Source organism: Dreissena polymorpha, chromosome 7 (genome assembly GCF_020536995.1).
Source record: "Dreissena polymorpha isolate Duluth1 chromosome 7, UMN_Dpol_1.0, whole genome shotgun sequence".
NCBI classification, from domain to species: Eukaryota; Metazoa; Mollusca; class Bivalvia; order Myida; family Dreissenidae; genus Dreissena; species Dreissena polymorpha.
The window spans coordinates 99369357-99380751 of NC_068361.1; the positions used below are offsets into that span (position 1 = coordinate 99369357).

At 32.2% G+C, this 11395-nt stretch overlaps 1 protein-coding gene across 1 annotated transcript; it reads right to left on the reverse strand.

The window, feature by feature from the left end:
• Positions 1–6061: 6061 nt before the first annotated feature.
• On the reverse strand, positions 6062–9569 carry LOC127837974 (uncharacterized). The gene is made up of 2 exons (XM_052365450.1): positions 9425–9569; positions 6062–6358 (listed from the first exon to the last, which is right to left on the reverse strand). Exons 1-2 carry the CDS (start codon positions 9522–9524, stop codon positions 6123–6125), a joined length of 336 nt encoding a protein of 111 aa, XP_052221410.1. The 5' UTR covers positions 9525–9569; the 3' UTR covers positions 6062–6122.
• Positions 9570–11395: the final 1826 nt, after the last annotated feature.

Consider the following 11395-nt stretch of genomic DNA (forward strand, 5'->3'; position numbering starts at 1 on the left):
CTTGTATGAGAGTACATGGGACCCCTGGACGGAGATTTTGTGTGATACATTGGTTCAAAGAGGAATCATGTATTGGTCCCCTTTTCAATGTTTATTTTATAAAATAGGCTGTGTGGCATATGTGTGATATATTTTTTAATCTATTTAATGGTTAGATTATAGTAATTTATTTGAGGTCGATTCTGAAACAAGTTTTGGCAACTTATATAAATCACACTCGACACCTTATTCATGATGGAATCCACCACCACGAGGTTCTCATTTCATTTTTGAGAAGAAGCCAGTGCTTTCCTGCATAGTGGTACGCGTTAACCACAGGCATCAACTGGTACCGTTTCTGTACGTCTTTGGTATGATGTAGATGAGGATTGAACCCACAACCTAATGCACTCGAGGCAAACGCTCTACCACTGAGCTGTTGAGGCAGTTTTAAACTGTGGTTTCTTTGTTATAAGCTTGGTTTGTTAACAATATTACAGATAATAGACATGTATATTACCTAAACATTACCTTTATTTTTACAGGTCGACGCTATCCCCAACAGATCAGATAATGCTCCAGAAGGATCCTGGATGCGTAGAAATTTTCAAAAATCGACTGATAAGGCTGAATGGTTTGCTGCAATCGTTCACATGTCAATCCATCGTTTAGGTAATAATATCAATTATCATTTAAAATTATTAAATATAATTGTTGTATGTGTTTCATAACCTTTTTTAATATGTATAATATATTTCCTTTGATGCCTTGTCAGCCGTATAAACAAGTTTTTTTAATACACAAAAAATGTTTATGGTGAGTGGGGTTAAGTGTATTGATTTATTGAAAAATAGAACTGTGAGAAGAATTTAACTACTATAGCAATACAACATCACAATGCATTATTAAGTATTTGATGATTGTTTTTGAGGAATTTATTATATTTGAAATGCTAGGTTATATTGTATGGTAAACAACACTGGACATATACTGGACATAAAATGTAATCATTGTCACTGTGCAGCTGAACTTGTATTTACTTAAGGACACGTGTGCAGTAAGATAATTATACCAAAGATTAAAATTCATATGACTACACTGTAATAAGTAGGTTTTATTTATATAAGATAATTGTCTATTTTAAGATATTGGATGCCATATCGACCATGGATGGAGTGCGATCTACTACGAAACCTAAAAAATGGAAGATTCAACATATCAGACCGGCCTTAACTTGCGCACCACAACGTAGAACAGCGAATGACTAAAAGAGTCCGATAACAGTCATAAACAGTCAATGAACTTCGAGGAGATGCGTAGCCTAAAAAACATCTTTTGCTGGACATGATTTTATATGGTGTGATAAGCAAGCTTGAAAAGACTGTGCCTTTCCTTCCAAAGCTTAGTTTGTGAGGCTACTCAACATATTTGGTTTGAGGTGTTTACTCATATTCTCTATTTGTTTCTTTACACATGGTCATCATCTATATCACAATCATATATTTTCTAACACATTTTATTTGAATATATATGATTATGCAAATTATCTGTGCAACATGCAAACCATTTAAAACCAGAATATTATTAAGGTCATTCAAAATTAGTTGTTTATTTTTATCTTTTTTTTACCATCAAATAATTGTATGGTTGTAACGATATACATGAAATCTTAATGTAAACATTTATTTTACTGGTTGTCAGTAATGTGTGTAATGTGTATTTACTTAATTATTTTTAATGGTTTACACTGATTTTGCCTCCATATGTATTTTGTTCTTTTAAGGGAGGAGATGAAAGTATCTTTATATCTTGATAAATAAATAATCAACATAAAAAGTACAGGTTCAAAATTGTCATGGTCGGAGTAATGTTTTTTTAACTCTCTTTCATTGACCAGTCTTGAAAAAACAGAAAACTGTTCTGTTAAATAACCTGATAATGCAAGAATTGCAGTGAAAGAAACAATTCAAAGTAAACATTGAATAAAAATGAAATCACAAATTCTGACAATTCAACAAATCCGACAACATTTCATGTGTATTACTTGGTGCAGTGGTAGTAAGATCTTGCAGCCCATTTACATGACTGGGGCTATTGAGTACTTTCATTAAGTATTTTCAGCTATTTAGATTTCATATGAAATTTAGTTCATTTATAGTACAATTCAATATGTTTGTTGGTATAGTGAACCCCAAAGTCAAAAGATTTTGATGATTAAAATTTGTTAAGTGTCAAATGGTGCTTGTATATGTTTGTATAGCAAGATTTGCAAATTCATAAATTGACAGATTAAACTCTGTAAATACTGCTGTACTTCTTTATGAAGTTGATAATGAATTACTGCTGTCTTTAACATGTAAGATTTGTATGCTTATTAAAGTGTAATGTTATTATTAATGTAGTATTTATTTAGATATACTAAAGAAACCCATGTGGGTATACAGGGCTTTGTTTCTCATTCTTTAACAAGGGTCTATAACGCCCCTTCCACCAAGAGAAAGGCCCCTTCCCCTAAGAAAATTTCTTTAAAATGATGCAATCTTCCCCAAATGTAAAGCTTACCAGTACTATTGGAAATTTCTTTCCTTTTTTCAGTTTTGTCGATATTTTTCTCCAAAAAATTGAAAGGCCAGGCCCTTTACCCAAATCAAGAAAAAAAGCAATGTCATAATATTGCTCGATTGGTCATTGTCGGCTCGGGTACTACTTACATGTTCCCCGGGTACTTTTAAGTATACTTACATGTACCCCGGGTACGGTAAATATACATAACTAAATATATAAAGTACCAGGTGGTATTTGACTGTACCAAAGTTGTATATCCGCCTGAAATCCGATGTCGTAAACGCGCTACCGATTATCGTAAAACGATATTGTTTTACTTTAAACAAACTTCTCTTTTAGAAAAAATCTGCATAAACATGCGTTTTGAGTACGAGTTTCGATAATATATAGGCCATTAAAAGAAAATTGACATAAATGTGAATTAATTTTTACAAAATAGCCGACAACAACCGATGTAGCGTTAAAATGCCCTGGTACATTTTAGTATATTTACCGTACCCAGGGTACATGTAAGTATACTTAAGAGAGGGGTACATGTAAGTAGTACCCAAGCCGACATTGACCAATTGAATAATATTGGAAACTAAAGAAACGTTAATAGACCACAAACAAGCATAATTGGGTTTATATTGTTATTTGTTGTGAAACCACTGTTTTATTAATATGCATAGTCAGAGTTCATATGCATCTAATCAATCTCAATAATAACATAGAAACAAAAAATCATAAATATATACCTCTACTATTACAAACACTTTGTATTGATTATGCAAAAATAAATATGTAATGGTTTGTTTATATAGTTCCTTAAGAGAAAAAGCTTTCCATAGGCCCTGTCTATCACTGCAAATATTAAACGTGTATACAACTTATGTGTAGTTCTATAGTGTTCATGTATTTCTTACACAGCTTCTTCCACAAATCTTTTTCAAGTCTGAAAAACAACAAATGAATAACACATTTTAACTTAAGTACTTTTACTTTCTTTGTCTTTTATCCATACAAAAAGTGTGTACAAATAATTAAGCAAAAGTATGAATCATGATATTAAAACAAGACAAGTTAATAGGAAAAAAATATCTTATATTTTAACAAAACATGTTTGTTAAAAAGATAATAGATAAAACTTCAACCGTGTGGTTTATTTAATGTGTTCAGTTTAATTAAATAAGCTTGAACTATACACAATTAATTCAGTATTCCATCATGTAAATTGGTTTAATTGATATATCATCAGTACAGACTAAAACATATGTTCTAGAAACTTATAATAATTTGTTCAGGTTAATTGCTGGATGTTATCTTAGTAAACACTTGCCTTGGACATTTATCACTTTCATGCACACAAAAAGTTTTGGTGAACAGGACCATCATTATCATGCCATTCTGCCATGACAGTTAGGCATATTTGAAGGATACCAATATGGAAACTGAAACATAACATTTTTCAATTGAGTCAATTGTTGTCCTGATATTTAAGAAAAAACTAATGAAATCTGCTAGATCTCCATGAAAATATGTTATTTCACCCCACCCACTAATTAAGTCAAAATCAGCTGAAAACCCATATGAAGACAATTACTTGAGTGCATACACACCGAATTTAATATAATTTCGGTAAAATATCCCACAGTTTCTGATACAAAAACATTTTTGATACATACATTATTCACCGAAGTTGAAAATTTTCGTTCTTGCACCAGAAGAATCAATGTTAACATATAACCGGGCGGTAGTTATCAGTTTGTTACCCAGACATTTTATCCGGGATAAAAATTTCGAGCGAGTCATGTCACAACGGTTCCCGGCCTGTACGCGTAGCATTGGTTCCTGGCTAAGACGAAACATAATTTTGTCGCTTTCACCGTGTGTAGATTACAGACTTTACAACTGTGCAAATGTGAACTTGAAACATTGCAAGATGTAAAAATACGCGTTGACCGATCTAAACATGTATTCATGCTCACAGTGGAAAAATGCAGTTCGTTAAAATTACTGTTGCAAATTTGTATTCTTTAGCATTCACCTTTGTAAAGAAGCGTTAGAGTTGTGACAAAGTTGTGTGCGTTGTGTATGTGATTTAAAAATACAAGTAGAGCTAAATGTATATTTTATATTTTGAACATTTAAAAAGTTTTATTCATTGAACAGTTTTAATTGGACAATGCACAAGACTAACACTTGAGATGTCTTCACCTTAAAAATTAACATTGTTGAAAATTGAAACATAAAATATAAAACCATGTTTATTTGAACGGATATTATTTGACACGTATGTATAGTCTATAATTGGAACATTGAACATATCAGCTGAATATTCAACACGCGCAACATTTCTTGTGATAAATAATATTGGCGGTCTACCCCTTCCATATTTAACAAGATATAACCATCGAATATTGACCTTAACGAAAAACCGTTGACAGCAATACGCCAATCAATCTACGCAAAATTTACAGCAACACACACAATCTTGTAAAATACCACGGATTGTTTTTTTTGAGAGCTTTTCCGGTATTTCAGGAAAGAGTTCAACGCTCACTTTCCTTGTGTGCATCGATAGGCCGATAAGCGAGCTAATGAACAGAAATAATTGAATATTTCTATTAAGCATCAGCATGTGTGTTCCGACGACATGGAGCTTTAAGCATGCTGCAATAAATAGACTAGACAAAATTCTTAATATTCGTTTACAATACTTAAAGCTTGATTATTTATGGAATAAATGTGCAGCCGTTGTGTATTATGAGCACGTCCTTCAACTCAACAGCCAGGTTAACATTGTTTATTTAAGCATTAACTGTATGCTTGCACGTGTAATTATACCAGTATTAATTATTGATAATAATTTTTGTGAATATGTTATGCATGTCTTGGAAGAAACACACACACACACACACATACAAACACACACACACACACACACACACATATATATATATATATATATATATATATATATATATATATATATATATATATATATATATATATATATATATATATATATATATTCACACATATGGCCAGTTACGGGGTCTCTGATTTAGAAATAGGTTATGGGGTTCCCACTTTAAATACATGTATCTCCATACCCTTTTTTATCCGATATAAACACGAATTAAGGTATATAGGGGTACCTACTATATTATTGTATATAAATACGTCATTTATTTAACGTCTTATACAAGGAAATATATAGCGAACTTATTTGCGAGGTATATACAATTTCAATTTCAGACGTGATTGTGGTTTTCGATTTAAGACCTTATTGTGAGATTTGATTGCATTACCTCCCCTACACCCCCCTCATAGTAATTAAAGGAGCCTAGAATGCGGGGTTGTATATAGACCCCGTTTTTTATATTGACCTCGTAAGTACAGTCTGAAAACTACCGAGACCGCGTAACTGGCACTATATATTGGTATATATATATATATATATATATATATATATATATATATATATATATATATATATATATATATATATATATATATATATATATATATATATATATATATATATAGTTTTAGACCAATACTGTTAATCTGTAACATTAACATCACAAAAGCGTTTATCTATACGCACTTCGATCTGTACGTCCTAGAACAAGAATCTTTTCCACGAGATAAGTCTTGTCCAGTGTCAGTTGCACCAATGAAGGTCTTTCTAGAGCTGCGCAACATCTACAATCATCAGCCCAGCCTCGGTTATTCACAATACCATCGTTGACTTTATCCGCAGTCATGTCACTGTATGGAACCCCGTCTGATGTCACCGCGATGTGTGAATTAAGGATCTGGATGGGGTCTGAGGAATAAAAAAAACATTTCTGATTATACAAAGATAAGTGTAATTTCATGAAGCATTTGTCGATCGTGCATCGTGTGTGTGTGTGTAGAGGTCGAGTATTATTTTTGTATAGTATGTTGTTGTCTTAGGAAGCATATGTTTATGTAACGAATGTCTCCTGTAAGCTATGGAGCGATTTTATCATGTGTAGAAGATTTGAATGTGTAGATACTTAAGCAGATAAACTTCATGCTTTTTCTGCACTATAACTTGTAAATCTACAGAGGAATACTTTCATGCATTGTAAATCTAAATTTCAGATACTTAGTATAACAAATTCATTAACGTTAAATATATATGAAGGTTCGCAAATCGGCTTAACGGCTAAGACAATGTAGTTCGTTCGAAGGCATTAAAATTATGTATAAAAAGCGAATCTCTTTTTATATAGCATGCTGTCGTATTTATATTTTAAAAATATTAAACATGAAATAAATAAAGTGGATGCAGTGTTCCATTAACCCACAAACATCATTTAAATGCACATTTAAATCCCGATCAGGATGTATTATAAGATACAATTTCGTTGCTTTGTACCAGAGTATTGTACGGTATCTGTCATCAATGTAATAAGATACGCATGTTCTTGTATATTCATTTCAAATTTATGATAACTTCCCGTCAAATTGACACTTTAAACTCTAAAAAGTGAATTTTCAAAAAAGTTAAAAATTACTATAAAATAAAACCAACCCAGCGATATGGCAATTGTCGATTGATTAGTAGATAGGTTCGCATGCCTCAAAATAAAAGGCACTCGGCTGAAACTAGCGGTAACTAATCCAAAAGTGTGATGTATAATTAAATCTTGGGTTAGTAGGCTATGTAATAAAACAGAAATGTTATCCATTTGTTCTTTTCATGGAGCATCACATTCAGTTACGAGATTAATATAGTGTCAGTTGTTTTCCATTTAGGAGCAGTTCTCTATTAGCATTGAAGAAAATTAATTTTAGTTGTTTATTAATCAAATAATAAATAAAACGTGTCTCGTTTTCCATACTTTAAAAGTCAAGATCACAATTTTGGATCAAATACTTTATTCGGGAGGATTTGGAACTTGCAATAACCGCATTTTTAATATATTTTCCGAGAAATATTATATACCTATACGTGTTTCGGGCACTTATTAGTAATACTTTAAAAATCTAGACGTAATATCGGCCACTTATGATGTTTGTCTTTTGAATTGATATGCAATAACTATAAATTATCGTTCATTCTAGAATTACATGTTGTACTTAGACATTAATACTCGAACGAGCTGGGCAAGACGTCTGCCATCGACACGTTATCTATTTAAGAACAGTTGATATACTAGAACATGTCAATTTCATACAGTTCAATTTGATTAAGCGATAAATGTTCGTTTGTGCCACCGCGTGTTTTAAGCAAACCCTTACTTTTTGCCCCACGTCTATTTGGAACTGTTCAGATGTGTAAACCGAGCGTAAGAGCGCTTTTCTGAATTTCTATTAACATGTATTGAACATATAGATCTAAATGGGTTGAATAATATAATGACAAAAAAGATATGACATTACTATTAAGCAGCAATTAATTATGATGAGAAAATGTGATGCAATACAGCTTAAGAGAGAAATACTTTAAAATTTAGCATGTTACATAAACAAATATCTTGAGCGTAACAAGCGTTTTGGATTTGATTTATGCAATAAGATAAGAATATTTATCTAAACATCTTCTTACGTTTCGATTGTGAAAAATTAAACTCACTTAAAATATTAAATTATGGTTTCATTTAAAACAATGAACTTGTATCTACGTACTAAACCGCCCCTGATAAATGCATGCATTCCAAAACACGGATCAGTTCAGCATGTAGGCTCATCGTATCTCTTTACGTAGGTTTAACCTTTCCTTAATATTGTTCCGTTATAGAAGTATAGGAACCGGAAACCCAACAGTCGCGATTTATTTGACGCAGTCGCTGTATATGGTTTCCTTTCCGTTCGACACGCTCCAAAACCAGGCTTTTTTTTTTATTAAATCAGTATTAATAAACAACTTTATGTTATAATATAGTTTTCATAAAATGCCCAACAACGAATTAAATCTAACGAATATATTATATATATATTAAACATTGCCTCTTTTGATGACGTTTAATAACAGAGTTCCTGTTCATAAATGTGGAATTTCACATATCAAATGTACTCTGTTTACCACATTTGAAGTTTTTCAAAACATTTCGATAACAAGGACACGCCAACATCCGTTGTTCTGCGCATGCGCTTTAAACGGTTCCCATAGACTTCACATAACAGCTAATTAATTCGTTGGCAGCTAATTAATTCGTCAAGTGCATGAATAAATCAGTTTGCATCCGTGTAGTAACTAGACACATACATATGAATTTTGGCATTTCTGCTATCACAAGGCTAAACAGTCATATAAAAACTATTTGCAATTATACGCTGTAATTTCAGCAAAATCATAATCCCATAACTTTGTTGATTATTGCTAGGCGTCGACAATAGGGAAACAATGGCGGCGGTCGCAATTCCTTTTTTTTTTGCAAGTGATCATCATATGAAAATTCTGCCGCTCCTTCCATAAAACATGGACCTATACAAACAAACGGCATAAAGTTGGACACTTAAACACCCATGTTGTTTAACGTAAGTCAACCTTCGCTACTTTAATGATCAGCCATATTGCTGGCTCATAATCCGCGGCAATCAGCAACACATGTGTCATAAAACAACTTATGATCATAAAATAAAAAGATCTGATTCACTTTTAGAGATTAATTATTTGAGGCAATGCGGTCAAAGAAAACGTGTATGCAATACATTTATGCAAAATATCATTTTGTTGACAATCTTACAATGTGAAAAAGGGGGATGATGATGATGATGATGATGATGATGATGATGATGATGATGATGATGATGATGATGATGATGATGATGATGATGATGATGATGATGATGATGATGATGATGATGATGATGATGATGATGATGAGAAGGCGAAGGAGTCGGATGATGATAAAGTTACCTGTTCTCACTTCCAATAAATATCCAATTATAAGCAAAGTAAGCATTCCTTGTTTAGACATAATGACATTAAATTTTTCTTCAGTCACAACTAATACCATCAAAATTAAGTATAATACATGTACGTCCTGTTCAGTTTAAGCGTTTGCGAAAACTTCCTTCTATAAATATTAAGATACTAAAATATTTTCATTTGAGTCACTTGATCGTATAGAAATCTTCCTTGTTACATGTACCTCCTTTATGATAATCAAAGCGCTGAAGGCTCAACAATTGTTCATACTTTCTGGACGTTGTCTATACTTAGAGTACTTATTATTGGACTAATGTTTAATGTTAACATTAAATTATGTTAATTAACAAGTGCGAAGAAGAAAAAGCACTAATGTGCACTATACAATATTAGTCTGATTACTCGCACATTTGCTGATGATTAGAAGAATTGAGTCAACTCTGCCTAAAACTATACCACAGCGTCTTCCCAAAGTTGTTAGCCTAAATGCTGTAGGGTTGAGTTTTCAAAAATCAAAACCTTAACAAAAGCTCAACATCGACAAATGCTCAAAGCCTCATCCTTGGGAATAGATTGATGGATCTGTGAAATTCCTGACAGATATGCAAGAGATATCAGATTTTAAGACAGGGTTACTAGCCAGAACTTAGTCAAACACTTATAACTAGATTACGGAACAGACACGAGATAGTGTATAGGAAATTCAACAACTCACTAAATTTTGGTATGATTGTGTTTGTAATATATTTAGTTAAATTGAAAAATACAATGCAGCTACAAGATAAGAGCATCCTTTTTTTGATGACGAAATCCTTTCCTTATATCCCAAAACAGGGCTTACACAATTACAAAACGTAGCATCGTTGTCTAATTTCTGAACAATACCTATTGTATGCCTTCAATCGTGATCAATGTTAACATTAATAAGAGAAAGATATTAAATATTTAAAGAAATGCAGATCGTGTTTTAAGGATGATTAAGAAATCTGTAATTTATATATTTTCGCAACCTAACAACTCTGTCAATAAAACTGACACAAATATGTAAACGCGTTGCAATACGTGTTGCAAAATAATATAACGATAATAAAAAACAGTAAGTTTGTTAGATTTAAATCACCTTACTGCAGACCTGCTAAATCATGGTGAAAAAAATCATCTTTATTTACACTCTTGAACGGTTTCCATATAATTTTTGTAAGGGAAACACGATATCTCCAAGTTTGTACCAGTTTTATAGGCCTTATTTCAAGAAACGTGGTAAAAGACCAAAATACGAAGTTATTCGCTAAATATTACACCTCTTGGTCTATTTCTTTTAGTGAAAATTCGTTAAAATCTGGCTGGAAGAAAAAGTCGTTCGAAGAAAAAGTAAAAGAGGTACCTCACGCATAAACGTACGATGGACATCTCGAAATGATAGAGGCTCCCCATGAGCCTTATTTGCTCAAGAGAGCTTAACACTTTTGTGGCGCTAAACGGTAAAATCATACATCGATTGGCAAATGAATATTCTATAACACACTGGATTACGTAACGGAAATATGGTCAGATAAAATATTGATTAAAAATGGGATCCAAGGACTATTTGAGATATTTTCAACATTGTGAAATAATAAATCATGATATAAACGGACGTGCATTTTAACGGACAAATAAAACTGGTAAACAAACATTGGCAAATATCCAATCGCAAAAGAATGCGAACTTTGTAAAAACATATCACATTTCTTTAACTTTACTCGCATTTTTGTGTATACAAGTCTAATTTGGAACCCTTGTAAAAACAAAGCTTACCAATTTACAATAACAAGGAATATAGTTACACATTGGTATGCACCTTAACAATAGTAAATGTAATATGCTACCCCGATACGGAGAGCAATGTGGCAAACACGTAATCATAGAAGTTACATTCAAAGTATTAACTTAAGTTGTACTTCAATAACGATTTAACAA